General features: G+C 38.2%; 1 protein-coding gene across 1 annotated transcript; it reads left to right on the top strand.

The window, feature by feature from the left end:
• Nucleotides 1-1,497: 1,497 nt before the first annotated feature.
• On the top strand, nucleotides 1,498-13,004 carry SPCS3 (signal peptidase complex subunit 3). Its single transcript, XM_011371493.2, has 5 exons — nucleotides 1,498-1,771; nucleotides 3,272-3,345; nucleotides 5,253-5,329; nucleotides 8,356-8,471; nucleotides 9,377-13,004. The coding sequence occupies exons 1-5, from the start codon at nucleotides 1,629-1,631 to the stop codon at nucleotides 9,507-9,509; spliced, it is 543 nt and encodes a 180-aa protein (XP_011369795.1). The 5' UTR covers nucleotides 1,498-1,628; the 3' UTR covers nucleotides 9,510-13,004.
• Nucleotides 13,005-27,400: the final 14,396 nt, after the last annotated feature.

Genomic DNA, 27,400 nt, shown 5'->3' with positions numbered 1-27,400 from the left:
GACAATGAGCATCCTTTTTCTAAGCCATCCTCTAATGAGAATACCTAAGACATGCTATGTAGGCATTGTGTTAAATATTTTACAGACATTGCTTTCCCCCCACATCACCACAGATGTGAATTTTTCCTCCTTTGAAGTCCGGAGCACTCTGTAACTTCCTTGGTATTTATATTTTGCATTTCAGATTTGTGTTTTTATTTTGATTCTACTAGATTATAAGCTTCATGAGGGTATAAAGTGATTCATACACATCTCTGTACCATTTGCAACACAGTAGACTTTCAATAATGGTTGCTCTCTTGAATAAACTATGGTTTCCTGGGAGATAAAAATTTAGGTTTTAAACTCAATTAAGGATCTCTCCATTTGTCATTACTTGGCTCTATTTCAATTTAGCACAGATATTCTCTTATTAGTGCTGTACTCTTGAAGCTTGAACGGAAATGCAGCAAGCACTCAGTAATAATCCTAACTGTATGGCTTAAGAAATTAATTGAATGATAATGAACAATACAAAGAAGTGAGGGCTCAACAATGGACAACATAAGCCAGAATCAGGGTGAGATCATCATTTCTGTTTTGCACCTATCTTATTCTAGGCCAGATAATCTCAACCTCTTTTGGTTTTTAGATGCAAAATTATAAAAAATTAATTTGAGATTACTTGACTCTCTGAATCTTTTTTTTTTTTTTTTTTAAATTACAAAAATCCCTAGCTGTGAAAGGAAGTGTTAGCAGACAGTATATTTAAGGACAGACTGGCACAGTCTGAACCCTAGAGCCCCTCTGGGCCATTATGTATTTATGGCTTGCTAATTTTCTTACACATTGTGCTGTATAGCAATTTTATAGCCATCATCTCCTTTGATCCCAAGAACCCAGTGGAGTCATCCTGTTAGTTACAGGAAATACCATGTAAAGCGCATATATTAGAATTGATAACATCAATCCTTATAGTCTAAGACAGCTTTAGCTGCTGTTGAAAGGCAAAGCATTAATAGTAAGTGTACTAACATTAGCAGTGTAAAGGCGGACTGCTTTTAGGTATGCGGATGGCCTCTTTTCCTCTTTACGACCTCCAAAAAAGCTTAAATTCTAACACTGACCAATCTGACAAAGGGGAAAGTGTTTTGCAAAGTGCTGCTGCCGAACACGACACGTCGGGACACGCTCCAAACTATCTTGCTTTGTTTCTGGTTTTAAGTACAAATTAATGAAACAAGCAATCACGAACCCGCAGACCCTAAGTACAGGACGTAAAGACCGAGAAAGGATGATGGGCGAGTCAACCAGCCCGAGGACAGGAAGCAAGGACGGGGGCGGGCAATCCGTGGAGAAACCCCGCCCCTCCCCTGTACGTCGCTGATTGGTGGTGAGAGGAGGGGCGGGCCCACGCGCGGCTCAGCGTCGGCCTTTCGGCGCGGTCCTGTCGCCTGGTGGGTGTGTCCCGGGAGGCGGGTGCGCGCGCGCTCGCTCGCGTCGGAGGACCGGAAAGAAGGCGGGGCGGCGGCGGCGCGCGCCCCCGTAACGCGCGCAGCGCAGGCGGCGCGGATCGCAGGGAGCCGGTCCGTGGCCGGAACAGGGTCCTGGTTGTGAGTGTAGAACAGGGCTCGGCGGACACGGCCGCGATGAACACGGTGCTGTCGCGGGCGAACTCGCTGTTCGCCTTTTCGTTGAGCGTGATGGCGGCGCTCACCTTCGGCTGCTTCATCACCACCGCCTTCAAAGACAGGAGCGTCCCGGTGCGGCTGCACGTCTCGCGGATCATGCTGTGAGTGTGGCCGAGGCCTGGCCGGCGGGGCAGGGCACGTGGAGAGCGCTGGGCCGAGGTGGGGGCGGAGGGCGGGCCGCCGCGGGTCTCTCGTCCTGGGCGACCTCCCTCCGCCGGGGCAGACGTCCGGGTGAACCGCGTGGGCTTTCCCGGCTTCCCTCGAACTCCTACACCTCCGCTGCAAATTCCCGGGCTCGCTCTTAAATTTTAATTTTGAGTGTTCCTCAGGTCAGTGCCTCTGCTTCCTTCCTGTTCCTCACTTCCCTCCGCCCACGCCCGGCCAATGAGGGAGCAACACAACAGCACGCCCGCGCCGCCGCCCAGCCGGCCTGGGACCCCGCGTCCGCGCCCCGGGCCGCGCGGCACCCCCGGCAGCCGCCTTCCAGGCCGAGGTGCCGCCGGTTTTCTCAGCCGCTCTGCTGGGCCGTTGAGAACCAGAGTTTGCCCTGTTTGACATTTCCTTTACAATTTCTGTCTTTCTTTTTTCACTAGGCAGCAAATACTTGCAGCTGCTTTGAAGTTGGCAGAGCGGTTAGGATGCACTGAGAGAATTCCGCCTCTTAGCTCTCTAATACGGCGTGGTGGTTATTTTTTAAGAGCCAACCGCTTGAATAAATCTGCAAACGGGCCAAAAATAGAATTTCAGAATGACATTGTCATTTCACTGTTGTCTACTTTTTTTTTCTTTGATAATTTTTATTCCTTAGCACTTTTTTTTTGATACGTTGCATTTTTTTCTGGTTCTCCTTTATTTCATCTTCCAACAAGTTCTTTCTCTTTCTTCAACCTTAGTTTTCTTTATTGTCAGAATCTCAACAGGACGATCACCTAATAGCTACTGCCCCCCAGCCCCCTCTCCCCCCTTTTTTGCCATGTCGATGTCATGCACTCTTAGATTAAAAATCAGATCCAGAGTGGAAACGAGCACTGCCCCTATCGACTCTGTGAGAGTTTAGCAGAGCTGGGACATGTAAACACCAAACAGCTGTTTTTGTCAATTTTAAGTTTCTTACCATTGTGAGCCTTAATTTACTTTTGTCTAAAATAGAAATACTACTTCTAGATTTTTTGTGAAAATTGTTTGAGATAATTGTGAAAAATATGTAGTGAACCTGACACATATACATAGTAAGCACTCAGTAAATAGCAGTTGTCATTTTATCTTAGTTTTCCGCACCACCTTGTAGTCATCTGTAACTTTCTTCTACCTGTCTTCCTAAATAGGTTGACATCAAGTATTTAGTTTTTAATCTCCCCGTAGGTTTCGTTAGCGATTCTTTTGAGATACATGAAAGTAGCTAAAGACCTACTTTTATATTAAATTAGAATGTTTATCCTATTTTCTTACAGGTTTCTCTGATTTCTCCTTGTTTTTGTGTGGGATTGCTGTTTCACCTGTGCAAACAACTAGATCCTGTCTTTCACTTCACCTAAGGAATTATATAAATTTTGTATGCTGTTATGTTTGCAGTATGGTAAAAATTTTATCTTTACTTCTAGAAAAAATGTAGAAGACTTCACTGGACCTAGAGAAAGGAGTGATCTGGGATTCATTACGTTTGATATAACTGCAGATATCCTTTAAGAAATTATTTCATTGCTTTTTCTGTAGTTTCATGATATACATGTTGATTATTGATTTTGTGGACAGTATGACTATCACTCATACCTTGGAAATTTCTAGACCTTTGTTTTCATTAGTAAAAGAGTGTTAATACCTCCTTGTTCATACTTGGAGAAAACTTATAGATTCACGAGTTACTGTGTGACATTAAATAGATTGAAATTTCACAGAAACATTAAATAGATTGAAGGGTTCGAGATAGTTTGAATTTATATTTCGGAAAGAAAGAACCTTTGGATTAAAGAAGGAAGAATGTTAACCAGTTCTCAGCCTACCTTGATAGAGTATTTTATGTATAGTCCCCCAAAATATGTTCATATTTTATGATAGCTGACAGAAACATGTTAAAACAGTGAATAGTATATGTTACGGTTTGAAAGTCATTATCAAAATGATTATTAGTAAGCTATATTAGCATTTTTCCATTATAGTTCTTTTTATAAGTACTTTTATAATAGAGAAATATTAACAGTTAAAGTAATTACCTTAAAATGACTATAATTTAAATACTTTATCTTGAGTTTCCACCTTTCGATGATTCATCATTTTGGCCAGTTTGTTCTTCTTTTAGGGTCTTAGATTAATATGTTGGCAGCACTGTTCTCTGCCACTTCTAGCCAGACCTGTCTTTTTTAAAACCTCAAGATTAAAATTGATTATGGAGATTGAACTGTCTGAACTTAGGTAAAGTAACTGAGCAGTCGAAGCAGATCATGTATCTGGGGAGTTTACCTGATTCTCTTTACTATCATGGAATTTTAACTTGATTTCTTTAGAAATAAATTAATTGCATTTAGAAGTGAACCAGGAATTAGTTCTATAGGCACTTTTTTAGGAAACAGTCCACCATCAGAAAAGTCCTATGCTAAACTTTGTCTAAATTTATGTCCATGTCATTAAAAAAAACTAGTAAGAGGTAGTTTGGATCTAATGCGAAAGTAATAACTTTGTGTATCTGGACAATTAGTGAAATTTTCTGGTGTCTCAATTACTGTATTTATATATGCTCAGTCTCATCATTTGTAGTTTAGTCAGATTTTCTTAATGTTGCTGCTAAAACTTGAAATTGTACCTTTTCTTATAAAGCGCTATTCTAGACTTCTCCATTCTAAAGTAGTGATTCTTAGTGGATACACATCTAAAAGGGGAATATCTTGAACATGTTACTATTAGTATGTAAACACATAATAAAATGACTTAACCATTTACATATAATGCTTAGTAAAATCTAAACATTAACTCAGATAATTTCTCAGTGACGCTAGTCTTATAATTAATCCTGGTAATTTATTTTTCACTCTGGTAAACTTAATGAAACCAGATTGGTGTTTAGCTGTATATCCTACCAAAGTACTTCATGAATTGAGATATTTTGATCTGTATTGGTGTATGTCCAAAGCAACATTTTATTATACCTGGTTTAATGCAGAGCCTATTTCACATTTGCATATCATGACATTTAAATTGTGAGAACTGGTTATACTTTAGAACTCCAGTGGCATCATGTGCTTGAATTATTAAATGCTGTTTCTTTTAGACTTTTAGACTTAATGAGTTGATGTTACAAACAACCGAATTTTTTATTTCTTTGTTCTTATTAATTAAAGTATCTTAGCTAGGAGTACTTAGAGGATTAGGGAACGGTACTGATAACCTTACTGATATTTTTTTACTTAGGAATGAGCTGTATTTTACAATATATTTATCTTCTATATATTTTTATTAAACTAGTGGCTCTGTATGTTTCTGGGCTACCTCTCTTATTTTTCTTTTTTGGTATAAGTATTGCTGTAAATAAGAAAAAGATCTGTTTAAAGTATGCTGCTTTATGATTTATATATTCCTTAATTTGCTTACATCTAGAGAATATATTTGATTGGAATGTTAAGCAGTTGTTTCTTTATTTATCAGCAGAATATTCAACAAAAAATAATGTAAGTATATATGGAAGTATTTTAGTAGATCCATAAAACCTATTCTTTATGAAAAAATAGAAATTTTATGTATTCAGATGATCTAACCTGAGTAGTAGTAAAAGTCACAAGCCTATGGAGAGGTGACTCTACTAAAAATCATCTCCTTTGATAGCCTCTGTCTTTTTTTTTGTCTGTTTCTGTAGTATTGTCTCCAGGATGGGGTGCATGCAAGGTAATTTATAGATATATGAGAAAAACAAGAGCTATTATTTCTTCTCTTATGGATCTATGAAGAGTTGCAGTCAGTTTGTTCAGTTTTTTACTTGACGTTAGGACAGAGTGGCAACATCTAAGTTCTTTACATGCCATACTGGAAACCACAAGTCTATTTGGGTATTTCTCAATTTAAAATAAAAAGAGAAAGAAGTTAAACTTCACTAATACTTGCTATATGGACTGACATTAATACTCAGTCTCTAAGTCAGTGGTCACATGCTTCCTAAAACATGCAGATACTCTGGAGGAAGAGGAGGAATTCTGGGACAGGAGATTGACCATGCTATATGTATGCATTCATTTATTCATTCACATTCAGCATTTTGCAAAGTTTTGCAGTGTAGACCCAATTAAATGGGTTATATTTTCTAGTTTTAAATAAACTAATCCTCACAGGATGGAAAATGGCTTAAAAAGATTCCTGCAAAGAAATTGCCAGTTGAAGATAATGCCAATGATCAGGCACATGTAAGCAGTAGGAAAGTGGCAGAGCTGATATGTCTGGTCCTCTTTTGAGCTGCTCAGCCACCTTAAAGGATTGAAAGAAAAGAGAGAACCTAGATAGATCTAATAAAAAATTGGCTGAGAAAATTCAATCTTAGTCAAGAAGAATGTTTGAAATGCACATTTACATCCACTATCGATATTATCGAATAATAGTAATGTGTATTATGTACGTAATTTTTAAACAAAGGTACATATTTTTATGGTTTGTATTCAACATAATTTGTGGTCAAAATCGTTGGAGACCACTTCCAATGGTAACATCAGAAAGGATGTTGTTGAACTCAAGTGTACTGGGAGATGGGGTGGTAGCATTGCTGCCCAGGTGTAGTACTCGTTAAGCTAAAATATTCTCTCTCCACAGCTATAATTAGAGAGAGAGAGCAAAACATTTGAATCGACAGAATTTGTGAGCTGTGCTTATACTTCTAGTTACTCATATATAATCAAAAACTGTAAAGATAACTAACTTTTGAATCATCTCTGAGATCATTTAAAAAATTCAAATATTTATATATATATGTGTGTGTATGTGTATGCATGTATATACTATGTGTGTGTGTACATATATATATACACCATGTGTGTGTCTACACATGAGCTGTTTTGGTAGTCTTATTAAGTCACACATACGCAATTAATCTATCGAAAAATATTTTGTTTTGGAATTGTATGGGATTTACCAGTTTTAGTAGTCTTTTTAACCATAAATTAGAGTTTATTAGAAGTTTTATAATTAGCTATTAAGCTATTAGATAAAAATGTATTAAAACACAGTTTGTGATACAAATTTATTAATACAGTCTGATTTAGAGCTTTTGTTGCAAATAAAGAGGAGATTTGTGGTTAGAAATGAATATTTTATTTTAACTACATTCATTTTCAAGGGAAACAGATTAATCAACTTTTTCTGTTGATTGTTTTTTTAGTTCACTGGAATTTTTAGCATGTCAGTTCATCGTACAGTACATTTATTTTGAGCATATCTTTTATGCTAGATATTTTGTTAGGCCCTGGGAATATTGGGTTGAAATGAATAAGTTTTGTGCCCTGCCCTTGAGAATCAACAAAGTGTTAACAAACAGTTAGAAAAAGCTATTGTGGGGATAAGCTGTAAACACTTATATTCTTCTACAGATCACAACAAATCATTCAAATAACATTTGTTACCTTCTTGGTGACAGATATATCTAAATTATATTCATAATTCTTGTTTACCCCAGTATGACTAGTAAGTAATATAATCTGAATGAATAAATATACATAAAAAATCATTTTACTTTGGCATGTCTTTGATTCTGTGTTCCTCTGTCATGATGTTTCTGTTTAATGTTAGAAGCAGGCTTTATGGTGATGATGTGAACCCTCTTTTAGAAATAACTGTTTCATATTTCTTTTTAGTTAATGCGGTCACCACATACTGAGCAATTGACCTCACAAGCTCATGAATGATGGCTTACTCAGAACACAGTCCTTGGGATTTAGTAGTGATCACAAATGTGTTTTCTCTCAATTTCATGCCCCAAATTTCCCAATTTATTTGTGATATGTCAAAATAGTGGCTTAAAACAGTTGTCTGACTTCTAGAATTTTGTCACAATAAAACAGTGACGTGCCTATGTTTTGTTTTAATGTAAAAAAAATACTTAAAAGTCTTCATTTAGTGATTCCTTAGTAAGTTAAAAATCTTGGAGACACATAAATTGTTATGACATAATCTGGCAGCAATGATCTGTATTAATAGCATGATGTTAATGATTTAATAGCTTCTAATTATAAAACTTCTAATGAACTATATAATTAAAAAGATTATGTACTCAAATTGGTAAATCCCATACAACTCCTTGGTCCCATACAAGGTCCATACTGAGTTGGAGAGTCTCAGAAATCTTAAGGGAAAAGTGATTGAAAAGAATGCTTCCTTTGTAGGGATTCTAGTCCTTTTTGTTTCTCCAAGGGTCTCACTCTAGAAAACCTATAGGTCTAAAACCTTATATTAAGCTTTGAGGACCCTAAATAATACAGTTGCCTTAGCAAAAAGATGATTTCCTTTAGGGAAATATATTTCTTTTGCCCAAGAAAAGTTTGACCCCTTATATCTATCCACTTGTTATCATTTTGTATGTTTTGCGATTTTAGGAATCCCCTCAAAGTTGGGTTCATTGGTATAAATTAAACTATTTGCTTACCAGTACTTTTTAATTTAAAGTGACAAAGGTGCTTTTTCTGATGAGTTAATCTAATTAATTTTCATTTTAATGTAGGCTCTGAATCAAGTTGTCCTTTGGGACAAGATTGTTTTGAGAGGTGATAATCCGAAGCTGCTGTTGAAAGATATGAAAACAAAGTATTTTTTCTTTGACGATGGAAATGGTCTCAAGTGAGCAATTCTTTGTCATATTTTAGATTTAATGAAATGAAGGGGTGAAAAAGATGTATTTTTATTTTAAACAAAAAGAGGGTAAAAGGGAAAGTTGAGAGAGAAGCAAAATATACAGATCTTAATGGGGTAGAAATATTGCTATTCAAACTGGGATCTAAGCTAAATGCTCAGTTCTTGCAGTATATGAAATATAATAACCAAACTCTTAAAGCTTTTACTCTTAAGTACACAGCCAGTCCAAGGCTCACATACGTGGGAATAGGACTGTGATGGTCACAGGGCTTCTTTTGAGATGGAGGAGGAACTTGCCAGGGGAACCTTCATTAGGAAATAGCGCATTGGCCTAGTTGATGCTGGGGTTTCTAGTTTTGGTTCTCTTAACTTTTCTGAACCTGGAATAATTGGTCTTTCGGGTCATAGTTAGCTCTTCCGCTCTGTGACTAAACAATGGGGGAAGGGTTTTGGGGGTGAGCTCTTTTAACCAAACCCCCGGTTGTGCAGATTAATAATTTCCAACCATGAGAAATTTTGATTTGTTAAGGTTTGTCCATCCAGATAATGATAGAATTAGAGTTCACATTGTTGTCTTCTGATTTCCAGCTCAAATCTCTTTATTTTCTCTGTGTTTTACTCATTTAAGCTTTTGGTTGAAAGCTCTAGTAGCTATCAGTGAGTTTGGTAGGTCATTGTAGATAGTGTTGGCATTTTCCAGCATTTTTATTTATTTTATTTTATTTATTTTTTTATTTTAAAAGACTTGAGAAAACTTATGTTTGTAGATTAGGATTACAATTAGGAATAGCCAATTAAAAAATTATTTGTCACCCTAGTGCTTTAATTAAAATGTTTTTATTGAACCACAAATGTTTCTGCTGACATCTGTTTATTATATCTTTTTATAGGGGAAACAGGAATGTCACTTTAACCCTATCTTGGAACGTTGTACCAAATGCTGGAATTCTACCTCTTGTGACAGGATCAGGACATGTATCTGTTCCATTTCCAGATACATATGAAATAACGAAGAGTTATTAAATTATTCTGAATTTGAAACAACATATTTTTATACTTAATGAATCATATCTCATTTATCTCATTTGCATCTTCATTTGTTTTTGGTTGTTAATTTCTTTGTGGAGTTTTTTTTTTTTTTTTGGTATATGACCTAACATCAAAAGGCATATTTGAAGGGAAAGGTTAATGTGCTACTTAAACTTAATTTTACAATCAAAACAAATAAGGCCACCAGAGTGGAGTATTTTATAAGAATAAGAAAAATATATAATAAGGATTTGTAAAAGATTTGTATTTCCATTGTTCTTAATGGAATGTAAGTGAGCATGAAGGGCATCTAACATTTTAGGTGCCAGTGGAGTTAGAAAAACTGTTGTATGCCTTGCGTTCATGCCAGTCACAGTGGATGTGATTTAGAAGTAGACATTCTCTTTTATCTTTTGGGTATGTCTGATTATTGGCAACATGATTCTTTGTGAGAAGTCTGGTTTATGGTTTACAAAATAGCCAAACGTGATGGAATTTTATTCCATTTGTCTTAGGACTATCCATACTGCTTGTTTTTCTTACAGGTGACTAGCAACTTTCTCCACTTAAAGACTAAATACCTCTTTATATGCTGTAAATCATTCTAACTCATTTTAAAGTCTCATAAGTCAACCAAATGTGTGTCTTTCAGTGCTTTCTCTAAAAATGTTCCTTCGTATTATATCTTTCTGTGAATTTTTATCATTGCCATTGAAAGTTGAAAAGTTTGCACGGTTTCCCCTCTGAGTTAAATTTGTTATAGTGAGCATGCTTAGTTGCCACTGAGTGGTAATTATTTAAAATTTTCTGTAAGTCCGCATTTTAATAATTATTGGGCTAATAATATTTGTTGATATGTGTTTCCATTTATAAGCATTCTCCTGTATTTAACTGTAAGTTATCTTCAATAATCTAATGAGGTAAGTAGTACATATGTTAACTCTTTGCAAATGAAGAAACCAAAACCTAGAAGTTCAGTGAATTGCTCGAAGGTTATATAGCAAGGAAGGGAGTTAAATCTTGAACTCAGATCCGATTCTATTCTCTAAGTTTATCCTTTCTCCTGTACCTCAGATTACAGACTAATCAAAATTCATGTATAATTTTCATTACATTTTTTGTTACCCTGGACACCCTTTCTACCACTCCTAGAAGAGGTTTTCCATCCTGTATGGAAGTGGCTAATTCTCAGATGCCAACACCTTTATAGAGGTAATATTGTACTTCATTCTCTGCATAAATTAGTTTTACTTGTTAAAGGTATAAGAATCCAAATGTATGTAAAAATAATTTAGAGATTTAAGTAGATGGTAGTAAATGGTTGACTATATGGTCATATTTAACATCTTTTTCTAGAGAGAGCAAATAAACATCCTCAAAGGAAGCAACTACAAATGATTTACCCTTAAAAGCAGTAACCGAAAGGGCTAATGTTTCTAACAATAGTTTAAATTAGTAGCAAACGTTTGTTAGATTTATCTCATATAAAATACATCACCATTTAATTACGTTAGTTTTAATACCTGTTGTGTATAGGGTCATGTGTTCATGGAAAAGGTCAGAGGTGTAGCGCCATGAAGACTAGACTGGGTTTGGCTCCCAGCTTTTTCATTAAACTTTTCAGGGTCTCGGTTTCTTTATCTGTAAAATGTTAGAGTGGGACTAGTCAATTTAAATAGTGGTTCTTTTACACCACACAAGTCTATAAAATTTGTTGTATCTGTTCAGCAGAGAGATTGAACAGAAAAGCACCTTAGTAATATGAAAAAGGAAGATGATTGAAAGACTAATATTTAATTTATATTGATCTGACTCTTTCTGTTAGGCTTTACACCCAGAAAATTTCTTCATGTGGTTTGTACAAGTAGACTTGGAAACTTAAAATAGGTAATGTCAAAGCTTAAAAATTGGGTATGTTCTCATTAAGGAAGACATGCACAATAAGCCTGCAGTTTGAGCTGGACCCGCTACTGGTTTAATAGTTCATTTTACCTCTGTGATGAGAGGATGTTAGTTTGGATATGAATGTTGAAATTTACTTGAGTTGCAGTTTATTTGACAAGCCCACCCACTTTTTTTGGAGTTTGGTGAGGACAAGGTTTCTACTAGGCATAACTAGCACAATGAATCAATAGTTTTTTGCTCTTACTTAACTAAGGAAAACTGCTCAGGACAAGAATACTCCCACGTGGAATAAGAAACCTCCGTCTCAGGAACTCATTTTTGGGTGTGCATGGCTATGCTAATTTTCCATGATTCTACATTAAAAAAGAAAAAGGACTTAATGTTCAGTTTGATAACTGTATCATCTACCTTAGCATCAGTGTTTTAAGTTTCATAAAGTCTCCGCAAAGACCCAAGGCTTCAGACCTATAAAATCCTTAGTATGATTAGAAATGTTGAGCCCAGAGGTGATCAATTGCAAGACACTTATCTAAAGTAGTTATGGTTAGAAAGGAGTTAATTTTAACGTGTAATGCTCACATAACTCCTTTCTTTAGCAGTTTAACCTAAAGTAACTGTAACAGTGTTTTTTTATTCCCCCAGTTGACTACATTTGGTTTCTCTGCTGAAAGGAAAATAACGGAAAACTTCAGAAATTCCTTGGGGTGTAATACAAAAGTGGGTTATTTTGAATTTCCTTTATTGAAATTATTTTATAGTTCTCTGGTGGGTCTGGCTAGCCTAGTAATAGCACCAAGAGATGGGCTTTAGATTATAATGAACTTTTTTCCACTATTCTGTCTAAAGCTTAGTCTAAAGTTTTGGATCTTTGGGGTATAGGTTAATGGAGGTATTTTATAATTTCTTGAATTGACATGAGAGAGGCTTTTTGAGGGAGGGGAACCATAACTGTGAACTCTGGTAGCAAATAAACATCCATTTCAGAAGCTTTCCTTGCTTTTAGCAGAGAGCCTGTGTATATTTTATGTGACTGCCAGTGGTTTAAAGAGATCTGTTTCAAAAAGTTGTTGCATGTTCTGATGCAATTTGGGAAACTGTTTACTTCACAAAAACAGATTAATAAGAAAAAGGTTAATGAAAATATTGAAGATATGTTTGAGGATTTTCTTAATTGCAATAAATAGCATTTTTTTCTAACAAATGAGTTTTGTTTACCAGTAAAAGTGCATTTTAAAAGATTCTCAGATATGTGCTTTTTATGTGAAGCTGCTGAATTAAAAAAGGGATGAAACCCAGTCTAGTAAGCTTAAGTTTTTTTCTTTTTTCTTTCTGTTTTTTCTTTTCTTGCTCTCTGGCTCACTCCCTTTTTTTCGTGTGTGTGTGTGTGTGTGTGTGTGTGTGTGGAGTGAGTGGGGGGAGGTTAATTACATCTAAAATCTCTGAGAGAGAGAGAGACTGTATGCTCCTATACTAGACTGTAAGCTCGTTGAGGGCAGTCTTGTTGGATCTGTCTTTGTATCTTCCCCAGCGCCTAGCATAGTGCCTTGCACACCTAATAGGCGCCCAATAAATATTGATGATGAATGACGTTCTTGTCTTTCTAATGTGATTAAACCATGGGGACAGTTACCACTCTCTTCCTTTGTAAGTGCTGCCATTTTTATTCTTGAGCTCCTGGTGACGTTAGATCTGACTCTTCTTTTGAGCCCAATTGTCCTGCACAGTTCAGGCAAATGCTGCTCTTGCTCTGTTTGCTATGAGCTGTATTCTTCCAGTCCCAGGCTTTTGACAAGAGAGCCAAGTGATAGTAACTGGTTAGGAAGAAAGATTTACTTTAAAATAACACCAAAAAACACAACATAGACTTGAGTTTAAAAAATCTCAGGCATTTAAAAAAATCACAAGATGGCTGTTTAGCTCATGAAGGAATGGGTCAGAATATACAGCTTGACCCCATTTGAAAGTGATTTGCTGAGCCTCTATCAGATGTTTGGGCACATCAGCTGGTTTGGCTTACTGCTCTCACATGTCTGGCTTGTCGGACTGCACTGAACTTACTGATAGAAATTCTACTTTTATTTATCTCAGAAGAGAAGAGTTTTTCAGAAGAGAGAATATTTGCCAGTGAACTCAAAGCAATAGAAACATTCCCTCAAAAGAATAGAAAATGAGAAGTTTAGAGGGTAAGTTTTTTTGTTTTTGTTTTTTTATCCTAAGTGTGTTTTATGTGGGACAATACAAAAAGCCAAATTTTTGCTTTTTTGTTTTCAAATCTGGGCAATCCTGTGAAAACTAGTTTTTAAACATTTATACTTCTTTGACCCTTTCTTCTCTCCAGATAAGTTATAGCAAGAATTTTGGGTTCAGTAGGTCTGCTGGTTAATGAGTTACCCTGCAGAAAGAAACCTTAGCACTTCAGTGTGCCTTACTGGGATAGACTTAAAAGGGTGGAGTAGCTTCTCAGCTGGGGCCTTTTTTTTCCACTTGAGAATAACAAAGGGACATTTCCTTTTTGTATTAAGTAATTTATACATATCCTACTGGTATGTCTGTTGAGTATAGTTGAAAATAGGCATCTAGGAGTTGAAAAGTAAAGGTGCTGACCAGCAGAAGGTATTTGGGGCAAAAGGGCCTCTGTTCCTTTCTTGTGAAGGCTGCCACTTTTGTGGCCATTGCCACTCCCCGGCTTGTCACCGGCTTGTCACCGGCTTGAAAGGGCTGGAACCTGCGTGGTAAATTAGTACAGAGGATGGGAAGGAATCAATGGCTGTGAATGGGGAGGAGGAGGGTTCTGAGATTATCTGAGAAATCCACTACAAAGGCATCTTGAACTTAATTGGATCCTGTTTAGAAGACTTCACCAAGTTGTGTGGGCATCTTCCAGACTGTTATTCTAGTTTGGAATCCTGTTCACTTGTCATTGAAAGTTTGCAAATGCCATTATATTAGAGACTGATTGCTACCTGAATGTTGCTCTCAGCTCAACCCTTGGGAGTCCAATTAAATACTCTATTAAAGTAACACTAGCTACTGTAATAGACAACATCAGAATTTCAGTAGCTCAAGAAAATAAGTTTCTTGCTCATGTAAGGAACCAGTGTGGTGGTCAGGCAGCTTTCCAACATGTGACTGAAGAATCCAGGTGCCTCCCACACATTTTAGGACTGTGACGCCACGGCTCACAAGCCTTCATTTCAAGCCGGCTGACCAGAGTCGGTGACTGGGTGGGGAGGGTAGTGCTTGCCCCACAGGTGTCACATATCACCAAGTCATATTCTGGGGCAAAAACAAATTACACTGCCCTGCATAGGTGCTAGGACATCTGGGAAACAAGAATCTCCAGTTGGGCAGTCACTCCTCAGAAACAAGTGTGCGATGGGTGAGAAGAATCTTGCATAGCTGGTCACCTCTGTCACTTTTTGCTGAGGCTTACCAGCTTTGCCAGACCGGCCCCTTGCTGGATCCCAGTAGGAGATAACCTATTGTGAACATCTTACACATTTTTTTTAAAATGCATTTTTTCTAGTATGTAGGCATTAAAGATTTTCTGAAGATGAGCATTAAAGATTTTCTGAAGATGAGCATGAGATTTTGAGTTGGGTTTTGAAGCACTTCTCGGGCATTACTCAGGCATTAGTTACCTGACAAATATCTTTCTAGTAGTGCCTCCAGAGCTTAATTTTTTAAGTTTCACCGAAGGGACATCCAGTTTATAGCTTTATTTTTTTCCTGGCTGCTGCTATTTATGTCACTCAGTGCAACTCAGATATGCAAAAGATTCCTCTGGGAGCGCTGCTCAAAGCTGTTGCCCAACTTTGATGTAGAGTTGTCTGTGCTACTTGGGCTGGGAGGAAGATACCTGGGAATTGGTCTCTATTCAGTGCAGGTAATTTTGAACACTTGAGGGCCCATCAAAACTGCTGTGATCCTATAGCTCCCATTTAAGGACACGAGCAGTGTTTGTTTTCCTGGACACAAGCTGCCATAAACACACACCTGACTAGCTGACCCATTGACTAGCTGTCTCATCCTCAAACCTGCCAAGCAGCTTCCTGCTGTAGGATCAGTGCATCTCTTTTTTTTTCTCTCCCTGGAACATGATTTCCTCAGATGTTCCCTGATTCCCTTATCTTTCTCATAAGTTCATCAGAGGGCTTCCTTGATGACTTGAAAATCACACTCCTGTCATTCTTCATCCTTTGCAGTATTATTCTCCATAGCTCTTGTTGCCACATAAGACACATGTTTATGTATAGACTGCCAGTTTTATTATGGAGGGATCTATTTTTATCTATACCTCTACACTTAGTACATTGAATTAATGAGAAGAAAATGAGAGTGATTAATAAACTTAGTTATAATAATTTACACAGATATTTTGTCTGATGTAAGATGGTATTTCAGAACATTTCATTATAAAGTTTTCCAAGGATAAATGAACTTTTTTTTTTTTTACTGTAAAAATTGGTCTCATCTCTTGGTGATAGTGCTTAATATTAAATAATGGGAAAAGGATGGTGATATGGAATAATTTATATTTGAAATGAGGCAAAGGACAATCCTTATAAGTTTCTGTCTTTTGCCTTTTTTACATTTTTAATAGAGAAAAGGAAACAAAAGTGCACAAAATATTTGTATATAGTTTGATAATTATACAACAGGTACCTCTGTAACCACTACTTTAATCAACAGAACAGTCCCTCTACCCTAAGCCTCCATCTCCATACCTCTTCTGGATCACAGCCTCTTCCCTTTCCACTGTCTTCATTATTGTGTTATTTTCTTGTTTTTCTACCTATGTTACTTCCTATTTTGCTGCCATAGTGAACAATAGAAATATTTCAGTGACTTAGAAAAACAAACATATTTCTTGCATCCATGAGGGCTCAGGTTTGGTTTGGGATTTGTTTCACATGTTTCTTCATTCCAGAATCCAAGTTGAAAAGTTCTTTTGGGACCTGGAAGAAAAGTAGAACAGGCACAACAAACTCTTGATGCCTCTCGGAGCTTCTGACTGAATGTGACAGGCATCTTGTCTTCTCTTCAATTGGCTCAAGCGTGTCCCATGGCAAAACCAAGTCAAAAGGGCAAGGATACAGATTCTTAGGGAAATAGTGCTAGTCTCTGGGCACAGAATTTTGGGCGATGACATAATATCATATATCCCAAAGCAATATAATTCAGCTTTGCTTGGTCATGAGCAGAAGTGAACCTTAGCATGGGAATTTTTTGTGTCTTGGTTCTTCACCTCTGCGTTAAATTAGAGAAATTCATTTGTTTTCGTGTGAAGCTGTAGTTTATTCATTTTCATTGTTGTGTAATAATACATTGTTTTCTAATTATGGCAGTCCATAGTCTGCATAAATTATTTACCCATTCTGATGGACAGTTACTGTAAATATTCTTGCACAGGTAGCCTGGTATATATGTTTGTGCTTCTCTAGGAGTAAAATCTTCAAACATTTTTGTTTGTATAGCACATAAAAGATTTGTGGGGGAAAAAATCTCTAACATTATTAGACATCTAAAGTTTTTCATCTAGTTAAAATAGTATAAAAGATGTACTTTCGACATTGTAAATATTAACATTTTAAAGTACAAACTTGCATTAAATATATTTAAATGAATCAGGTGGAATATAAATGATTTGATATTCACAACCATTTTCTAAAGAACAAATTCTTCCTTAATGTTAAAATTTTAACATTCCTTTTTCTCCTTGAAATCATATTTACATTTCTTTCCCCCACCCCCAACATTTATTCTAATGGGTAACAATACAGATAATTCTATTTTCAAGTCTTTTGATGACTCTAGCATACTTCTTTGCAATAAAAATATGTACCTAAATTAGAATTGATCTTTAAAAATTTTCTGTGTCCACAATGTTCTGTGTTTAAAAGTTATTCTGAAGTAAATTATTTGTATAATTATCAATAGTACAAAATTGATCAAAGTATGTCTTAAAAATTTGGTAAATAATTGTAACTCTTAATAAGATGGGATCAGATACGGGGATAATTGCTAGTGCTTTTATTGAAAGGATTGTCAAATTATCTCTGTCCCCAAAGTTTTACGCCTTGTGGCAGCGCAGGACAATCAGGCTGGATGAGGCAGGCCTTTCCCCTGTGGGGGAAGATGGAGGAGGAGGACCTCAGGCTTAGGCGCATTGTTGCCAGACCGGTTTAGAAGAGCGAAGAGCGGTCCGTCCTCATGGACAGGGCTTTACGGGGCTTCTAACTGGCGGTCCCTGCTCTAACATGTATGGCTGAGACTGCACGTTCCTGAGTCTTGGGGAATTCATATCATCATCTTCACTAATACTGCCAAACTTAACCCAAAGTGTTTTTCCTAACATGGTTATGCTTTGCCTACATTTGGTTTTGCAGATTTTGGTTTTTGCCAGGCTGGTGGATGTCCAGTGGTATCTTATTTTGGTTTCAGTTTACATATTCCTGATTATTAAAATGTTTGACTTTACAGATTTTTATTGCTCATTTGCATTTCTTTTGTAAAGTGCCTGTTCAAATCTTGCCTCTCTTTTGTTGTCTGTCTTAATTGACTTGTAGTGTTCTTTAGATATTCTCCATTCAAGTCTTTTGGTAATTACGTATATTACAGCCTGGTTAGCCTTTCACTCTTTTCTCGGTGCCCTTTCATATGTCACAGTTCTAAATATAATGAAATTTATTTGTTTTTCTCTTTTTAGGACTCTTTCTAACTGTTCTCCCAGCTTATGTGGTGCAGTGTAACATAAATGATCTGCTTTGAAATCAGAAATATCTGGGTTTGGATTCTGTTTCTGTTACTTTCTAGCTAAATGAATTTGAGTAAGTTATACTCAGTTAAATAACAGAGTAATTTGCACAAACATAATGTCTGATATTGATTGAGTTGTATATGCCTGGCGTATGTGATCTGCATATATTTAACTGGTTAAATGAGCTCACTACAACCTTATGAGGGAGGTACTGTTAATATTCTCATTTTAAGAAGGAGAAAACAGATAAAGATAGGTGAACAACTTGCCCAAGGTCACGAGGGTGCTTATTAGTGAAGCCAGTATTCAGACCCTGGCTTCCGCACCAGACCTGTGCTGTTTCCTCAGGAACATGGACGTGATCATATGATCGTAACTGTCTTTCAGCGTTGTTATGAGAAGTAAATTTGTATAACAAAAGGACCATCTAGGCTTCTTGGCAGGTAGCACGTTTTTATTTTGTGAAATGTAGGGGAGTCCAGGGAACAGAGCTGAACAGTTCAGATTTTAAGTTAGTCTCTAGTAAAGGTTTTTTCTTTTACAAATAATTATAAGTTATATAGTTATTTTGCTTCATACAAAACAGTGTTGCTCCAGTATTTTTCTAGTAAAAATGGGAAGAAAGTCAATTTCTTACCATAATCATGTAGATTAATTTATTAATGAACCTGAGAAGTATGGGAAACTATCTGGAATAAGAAGGGACAAGGTAAAAAAACAAGAAATAAAACTTAGGCTGGAATTTGGTATGCAGGGCAAAATGCAGCAGACAGTTAAGGAGATGATTTTATTCTGGCCATTGCTATATGAAGAATGTCCATTGCTGCAGAAGAATGTCTTACAGAAAAGGAAGGAGGCTTGGGGTTTTATAGAGGCAGGGGAACAAAGCAGTCACAGGGAGAGCAGGGAGATGTCTCTTGAGGTTAGCTGTTGCTCAGAGCATCAGAGGTAGGGGACTTCTTAACCATCGCTGCTTTCTGGGAGCACAGGGCTCAGAAGAAGTTCAACATTGTCACTGGTATTAGGAGAGCTAAGAAAAATGCAGAATCCGCTGGTGTAACAGCAACACCGCAGGTCAGTACCCAGGAGGTTGTGGTTGTCAAGGTAACATGTCAGAGACCTAATGGGGATACTAAGCCCCCCAAAGAAAAGAAGAACCTGAAGCAGTTCTCTCCCCCATGATTTATACCTTTAAAGATTGATAGTTCACTGTCAGCTCATCACACTTGATTATACCACAGCAATCAAGAAATTTAAGTATTTACTTGGCACCTTTTCTGCCAAATTTTAAATATTTATTTTTTCTTTAAAATCAGTGCATTACATTCTTTTTCTCCATTGGTCATTTGTCTGTTTAAGACTTCTTGATAACCTTTCTGATAAATATTTTTATAAATGTAAACATTTCTATAAAATTATATATTAATATAAAATATTTTACAAGTAAAATATAAATATTTTATAAATATTTAATACTTAACAGGTTCTAAAAGTTTTTCCGCTTTTTCCTACTAATTAGAAATACAGTTCTGGTAATTAAATTAGCAATTTCAGTTTTGAAAAGGGTGGTGAATGGGAAGGAGACTTGTTTAAAGGCCTGTATTAATCCTTATTTTAAAAGTGTTATAGTTTCGTGGAAGTTGCAAAAATGGCACAAAGAGGCCCCATGTAACCTTTACCCAGTTTCCCTTCATGGTAACATCTTGCATAATTGTTTTACTATCAAAACCTGGAAATTGTCTTTGGTGCAATCCGTAGACATTATTTTGATTTCACCAGCTTTAGGTTACTCATTTGTCTGTGTTATTCAGCATCTTTAATGGGCCAGACACTGCTTGTACCCTGGGGTGGGGTGCGGTGATCATGCAACATCACGTCAACACGCTTGAAATGTTTTGGGGGAGTTTTTTTGTTTTTTGTTTTTGCTTTGTTTTTGTAGTAAAGTGGAGAATGCTCAGCCCTGCCTTTCAGATTTCTCCTGTTGTCTTAGAGAGTCAAGAAATAAAGTAATCATGGTGATTATTAAAGAATAAACATATTAAAGTGGGTTGCAGGCAGGGGATAACATGTCACGTGTTACATTCTACTCCTGACAGGGATGCAGTGGGCTCGGAAGTTGAGCTCCCAGGTGGCTGAGATCCTGCCCCGAGCGGAAGTGATCAGGGACTTGGGTTCCCTGAACCATTTGTGGGCTGTGTTGGGCTTAGCGTCGCTGGTTATAGTGCAATGCTGTTGAACTTCACCCAGGAACTGGCAAGTTGCTCAGACTCGAAGGGAAGACTTATAGCTGTCCACCACATTGCTGGAAAAACTGGTGATCTCATCCAACAGATGATCTTACCTGTTTCTGTAACACATTCTTAGAGCTGCATAAAGTGCTAAGTCAGATGATGTCAGCTAAGGGCTTATAAAATAAAGCAAGTGAGCTAACTACATTAGCTTACTAAATTGAGGCATAGGGAATGATCCTTCCATATCTAAGTCCTCCTGTTGGGTCAATTCCCTTACCACAAGGAGGACTGGCTATGGGAGAGGTAAAAGGTCTCCAGGCCAACCTATGAAAGCTACTGGGTGTGTATCAGTTTCTGTTGTGCTTTTACGACACGCTCATACTGCACACATAAAACTGCAGTTAACGTTACACAATAATACTTGTAGAATGGGGTTATGGCCATTTACCCTTCCTCCATGTCATTAAAAAAGTGGTCATTACCTAGTAAATCGATTTCAAGACCTTGTGTAAAGGCAGTTTGCAAAGCAAGCCTGAGAGGCCCTGGTGCTTCCCAGTCCCACAGGCACAATGAGGGTCTGGGCATAGGCGGCACCCCTGTGTATTCAGTGTCTTCCTGCCAGTGCCACCCTAAGTCCCTCCATCCTGGCTTCAAAGTGCTGATCTCTTGAGACTTTAAGCAGCAGCAGGCTGTCTAACCAGCCACAGGGGATCCTGGGGTTTCCTAGGGCTGTACCCCAGCACATCGTTGGAGTGCTTGCTGGGTGCTGCCTCCCCTTCATCTTTACCTTCCTGCTTGGCCTATGCCTGGCCCCACTGTCAGCCCCTTGCCAGCTCAGTTCCTCATGTCCTGTTCTCAGCCCCAGACCAGATGCCTTCACTCTCACCAGGCCCTCTTTCTGGTCAGCTTCCTCAGCTCGCCTGATCCTCAGCTCCCCAGAGCCCCTTGCCTACCAGAGAGCCTCCCCGATGTGCCATCAGGCTTGCCCTTTGCCCAAACCTTTCCCTGACCCTATTCTACCCTGTCAGAGCTCACTATGGGCCCAAGAACCTGCTTCTCCTCTGGCACTGTGTCTGACTCCCCCAATTCTACAGCTGCCAAACCAAGCCCAGTAGGCTGTCACTGGTAGGCTGTCAGTGTGGCCCTCACCCCACTCTTGTTTCCTGGGTCTCCCACTATACCTAATACCATCTTTTGCACAGGACCCCTAAGTAATGGCTGTCCCAGGCTCTTTGCATCTTGGTGCAGGAGCGAAGCCAGGCTCCGTAGGAAGTCCCAGCACCCCACTCACATCCTGAGCCCTGGTACTGCCTCTAAAGCTGGGGATTGTTCCACTTGCAAGGGCGGATGCTTCGTGGGTGCCCAGTATCTCCCTCCATGGTCCCCTCTGTATTCCCCCTCCCCGCAATTAAAGCTCTGCAATGAAAAAAAAAAGTTCAGACAGTAATAGGAATCAAGAAATTAAGAGTCTAACAAAAATTCATTGTAACAGCTACCATTTACTGGCTACTATGTGCTAGGTGATTTATAAACACCATCAGCCATACATTCTTTTGATTCATTTATTGTTCAGCAAGCTTTTACTGAGCTCTCATATGCCAGGCACTGTTCTAGTTTATAGAGACAGCAGTGATCAAAGCAGAAAAAGCAATTTCTGCTCTCTCATCCAGTGAGAAGGCAAGATGTATTTTATGTCATGTTATCAGTACTATGGGATGGGGCATAAGGAGTGGGTGCAAGATGATAACTGGAAGATGAGAGGGTGGATATCAGAGAGAAGAAAAATCCTGGCACAGGAAGTAAGAGCTAGACCTTGAGGCAAGGGAATTCTCGGAGTACCCCAGGAACAGGACTGAAGCATGATATAGATGTAGAAAAACAGTGTCAAGAAGTTGAATGCAAGGTCTGACTAGTGACTCCAAAGTGTCTGTCAGTGCATTCTGTATTATAAGGACTTATCTACCTGCCTTTGTAATGATAATAGCTCACTTACTATGTGTCATTCATCTTCTTACTCAACTTTAAATATCTGATGGTGGTTACCTAGCATAATTTCTGGTGAACTAAGGGAGACAAGTGTCCCTGGCTAGAAATCACATAAAGGAACTTATCAATAGAAGAAAGGCTCAGGCCCAACAAAGCTTTACACAGATTAACAGGAAAAAGAGACAACTATATCCAGAGCATTGTTATTTCAATTAATTATTTAGTGAGATGGCATAGGAGAATAACTTTCCATATAAGTGAAATATTTTTAATTCAATGTAACTTGTAAAATCATTAGGGAAGTAATTTAACCAATTCAAACTTTCTAGGTTCTTGAGAGAATGCTCAGCCCTGCCTTTCAGATTTCTCCTGTTGTCTTAGAGAGTCAAGAAATAAAGTAATCATGGTGATTATTAAAGAATAAACATATTAAAGTGGGTTGCAGGCAGGGGATAACATGTCACGTGTTACATTCTACTCCTGACAGGGATGCAGTGGGCTCGGAAGTTGAGCTCCCAGGTGGCTGAGATCCTGCCCCGAGCGGAAGTGATCAGGGACTTGGGTTCCCTGAACCATTTGTGGGCTGTGTTGGGCTTAGCGTCGCTGGTTATAGTGCAATGCTGTTGAACTTCACCCAGGAACTGGCAAGTTGCTCAGACTCGAAGGGAAGACTTATAGCTGTCCACCACATTGCTGGAAAAACTGGTGATCTCATCCAACAGATGATCTTACCTGTTTCTGTAACACATTCTTAGAGCTGCATAAAGTGCTAAGTCAGATGATGTAAGCTAAGGGCTTATAAAATAAAGCAAGTGAGCTAACTACATTAGCTTACTAAATTGAGGCATAGCGAATGATCCTTCCATATCTAAGTCCTCCTGTTGGGTCAATTCCCTTACCACAAGGAGGACTGGCTATGGGAGAGGTAAAAGGTCTCCAGGCCAACCTATGAAAGCTACTGGGTGTGTATCAGTTTCTGTTGTGCTTTTACGACACGCTCATACTGCACACATAAAACTGCAGTTAACGTTACACAATAATACTTGTAGAATGGGGTTATGGCCATTTACCCTTCCTCCATGTCATTAAAAAAGTGGTCATTACCTAGTAAATCGATTTCAAGACCTTGTGTAAAGGCAGTTTGCAAAGCAAGCCTGAGAGGCCCTGGTGCTTCCCAGTCCCACAGGCACAATGAGGGTCTGGGCATAGGCGGCACCCCTGTGTATTCAGTGTCTTCCTGCCAGTGCCACCCTAAGTCCCTCCATCCTGGCTTCAAAGTGCTGATCTCTTGAGACTTTAAGCAGCAGCAGGCTGTCTAACCAGCCACAGGGGATCCTGGGGTTTCCTAGGGCTGTACCCCAGCACATCGTTGGAGTGCTTGCTGGGTGCTGCCTCCCCTTCATCTTTACCTTCCTGCTTGGCCTATGCCTGGCCCCACTGTCAGCCCCTTGCCAGCTCAGTTCCTCATGTCCTGTTCTCAGCCCCAGACCAGATGCCTTCACTCTCACCAGGCCCTCTTTCTGGTCAGCTTCCTCAGCTCGCCTGATCCTCAGCTCCCCAGAGCCCCTTGCCTACCAGAGAGCCTCCCCGATGTGCCATCAGGCTTGCCCTTTGCCCAAACCTTTCCCTGACCCTATTCTACCCTGTCAGAGCTCACTATGGGCCCAAGAACCTGCTTCTCCTCTGGCACTGTGTCTGACTCCCCCAATTCTACAGCTGCCAAACCAAGCCCAGTAGGCTGTCACTGGTAGGCTGTCAGTGTGGCCCTCACCCCACTCTTGTTTCCTGGGTCTCCCACTATACCTAATACCATCTTTTGCACAGGACCCCTAAGTAATGGCTGTCCCAGGCTCTTTGCATCTTGGTGCAGGAGCGAAGCCAGGCTCCGTAGGAAGTCCCAGCACCCCACTCACATCCTGAGCCCTGGTACTGCCTCTAAAGCTGGGGATTGTTCCACTTGCAAGGGCGGATGCTTCGTGGGTGCCCAGTATCTCCCTCCATGGTCCCCTCTGTATTCCCCCTCCCCGCAATTAAAGCTCTGCAATGAAAAAAAAAAGTTCAGACAGTAATAGGAATCAAGAAATTAAGAGTCTAACAAAAATTCATTGTAACAGCTACCATTTACTGGCTACTATGTGCTAGGTGATTTATAAACACCATCAGCCATACATTCTTTTGATTCATTTATTGTTCAGCAAGCTTTTACTGAGCTCTCATATGCCAGGCACTGTTCTAGTTTATAGAGACAGCAGTGATCAAAGCAGAAAAAGCAATTTCTGCTCTCTCATCCAGTGAGAAGGCAAGATGTATTTTATGTCATGTTATCAGTACTATGGGATGGGGCATAAGGAGTGGGTGCAAGATGATAACTGGAAGATGAGAGGGTGGATATCAGAGAGAAGAAAAATCCTGGCACAGGAAGTAAGAGCTAGACCTTGAGGCAAGGGAATTCTCGGAGTACCCCAGGAACAGGACTGAAGCATGATATAGATGTAGAAAAACAGTGTCAAGAAGTTGAATGCAAGGTCTGACTAGTGACTCCAAAGTGTCAGTGCATTCTGTATTATAAGGACTTATCTACCTGCCTTTGTAATGATAATAGCTCACTTACTATGTGTCATTCATCTTCTTACTCAACTTTAAATATCTGATGGTGGTTACCTAGCATAATTTCTGGTGAACTAAGGGAGACAAGTGTCCCTGGCTAGAAATCACATAAAGGAACTTATCAATAGAAGAAAGACTCAGGCCCAACAAAGCTTTACACAGATTAACAGGAAAAAGAGACAACTATATCCAGAGCATTGTTATTTCAATTAATTATTTAGTGAGATGGCATAGGAGAATAACTTTCCATATAAGTGAAATATTTTTAATTCAATGTAACTTGTAAAATCATTAGGGAAGTAATTTAACCAATTCAAACTTTCTAGGTTCTTGATTTTGAAATTTTTTTCTTTACAATAAAAAGTTTTAGTGCCAAACCATTTCACGAAGGGCCTCTACCTGACCAGATGTGTGTTTGCAAAAAGCTGCGGAAGAAACATCATTGTGGTGGCCTTTTTCTCAAATGTGAATCTTTTGCTGATTACTGGTGTTTTGGTGCCCTCTGGTGGTAAACTGGGGAATACAAATATTTCATGTGTGGTGGTGTGGTCTAATGCGTACAATTTACAATGCTGAAAAGCATGAAAAAATTCACAAGAATGTACACTTGTTGGTTCATCACATTTTGCCTCACATAAAAATTGATGTAGGCTTTGAGAGTGTTAAGAGAAAACAATATCTAATTTCATAGACTAGGCTCAAATGAGTATCATGGAAAAAATCATTAATCTTTTCAGAATAACACTAACAAAAAAAAATCAGTCTTATCACATATGTGTGCACATCACCAGTAAATCCCCTCTCACTAAAACAAGACAAGTAAATTTTAAAAAGTCACTAAAAATCAGATTAAAAAAAAAAACCACTGTCAGTATGAAAGAAATGGTATTTTGGGGGGTCAAACTGAACTACAAACTGACTGCAATCAATGGTGTAGCCTTACAGTATATAGTTTTTTCATAATATTACTTTCATCTTTTCTATGTCATATGTTTTAGGAATATCTTTTTTTTAATAGCATAAAGCTGGATTTAAAAAAATCCAATGTGATCTATATTTTAATTGGTGGTTATCATGAATATCAATTTTTTTGAACTTGTTATCTTTTCTTTGTACTTTATATACAGTCTTCTATTTCTATGCTAATTTTTCTTGTTTTATTTTGATCCTTTTTGTTTATTTGTAATTAATTGATTTTTAAAAAATTATGTAAACCTTGAAATATTACCATCACATGTAACACATTTTTAAGTTGATGATTCTTGTTAATTTTTAAGAATATAAATTGTTAAGAATGTAAGCTGCATGAAAGCTGAGATTTTTGTCTTTGTCCCCTGCTGTATTCCAAGCATCTAGTAGAGTTCCAGGCAATACAAACATGTTAACCATATTCACCTGCTCATGACCTCCCGGCTGATGTTGTCCATTATTTCAGGTTTTTAAAATAATTTAATAACACAGATTTGACATCACTCTCCTCCTCATCATCACCGCAACCATCTTTGTTTAGATTTGCTTATATATTTACCATTTTTAACTCACCGTTACCTCTCGCTTTTCCCGTCTTTCTGAAGCCCATGTGTTAGATGTCCCTTTGGTGAGGGACTGATGATAGTGATGCTCTTAGTTTTTGTTTATCCAAAAATAATGTTGTTTTGTTCGTGTCATTGAAAGGTTTTGCTGGGTGATTGATTCCAGAGTGACTGTTATTTTCTCTCAACACTTTGAAGATATTTGCTATAGGCTAAATGTTTCTCCTCCCCTCCCCAAAGTCATATGTTGAAATCCTAACTCCCAATGTGTTGGTGTTAGGAGGCGGGGCCTCTGGGAGGCAATTAGGTCATCAGGGCTAAGCCCTATGAGATTGATGTCCTCTTAAAGGGGGTCTGAATGAGAGCTCTCTTGCCCCTTCTGCTACGTGCGCATACAGGAGAAATGTGCTACCTGGAAGATGGCCTCACCCCACCATGCTGGCACCCTGATTTCAGAACTTCAGAACTCCAGACTCCAGAACTCTAAGAAATAAAGTTTATTAGTTATGAGCTACCCAGTCTGTGGTATTTTGTTGTCACAGACTGAAGGAACTAATACATATTATTCCTCTATCTTCTGCCTTATCTTTTAGCTTTTAAGAATATATCTGCCAGTTAAATTATTTTATCTTATTCTACATTTTCTCTGTGGCTGCTTATAAGCTTTATTATTTCCTGTTTGAAATAAATTGTATATTCTGTGGATTTATTTTAAAGATTCTGGAAATTTCTCACTAATTATGCCTTCAGATGTTGTCTTCTCTCTGTAGGATTCTGGTTAGGTATATGTTACACCTCACTCTGTCTTTCAGGGCTCTTTAATTTTTCTTTTATATTTTGTTCTCTTTGTTCTCTCTTGCATTA

Source organism: Pteropus vampyrus, unplaced genomic scaffold (genome assembly GCF_000151845.1).
Source record: "Pteropus vampyrus isolate Shadow unplaced genomic scaffold, Pvam_2.0 Scaffold8, whole genome shotgun sequence".
Lineage (NCBI taxonomy): Eukaryota > Metazoa > Chordata > Mammalia > Chiroptera > Pteropodidae > Pteropus > Pteropus vampyrus.
The sequence above is the reverse complement of the archived record's forward strand: the minus strand, read 5'-3'. Positions and strand labels throughout refer to the sequence as shown.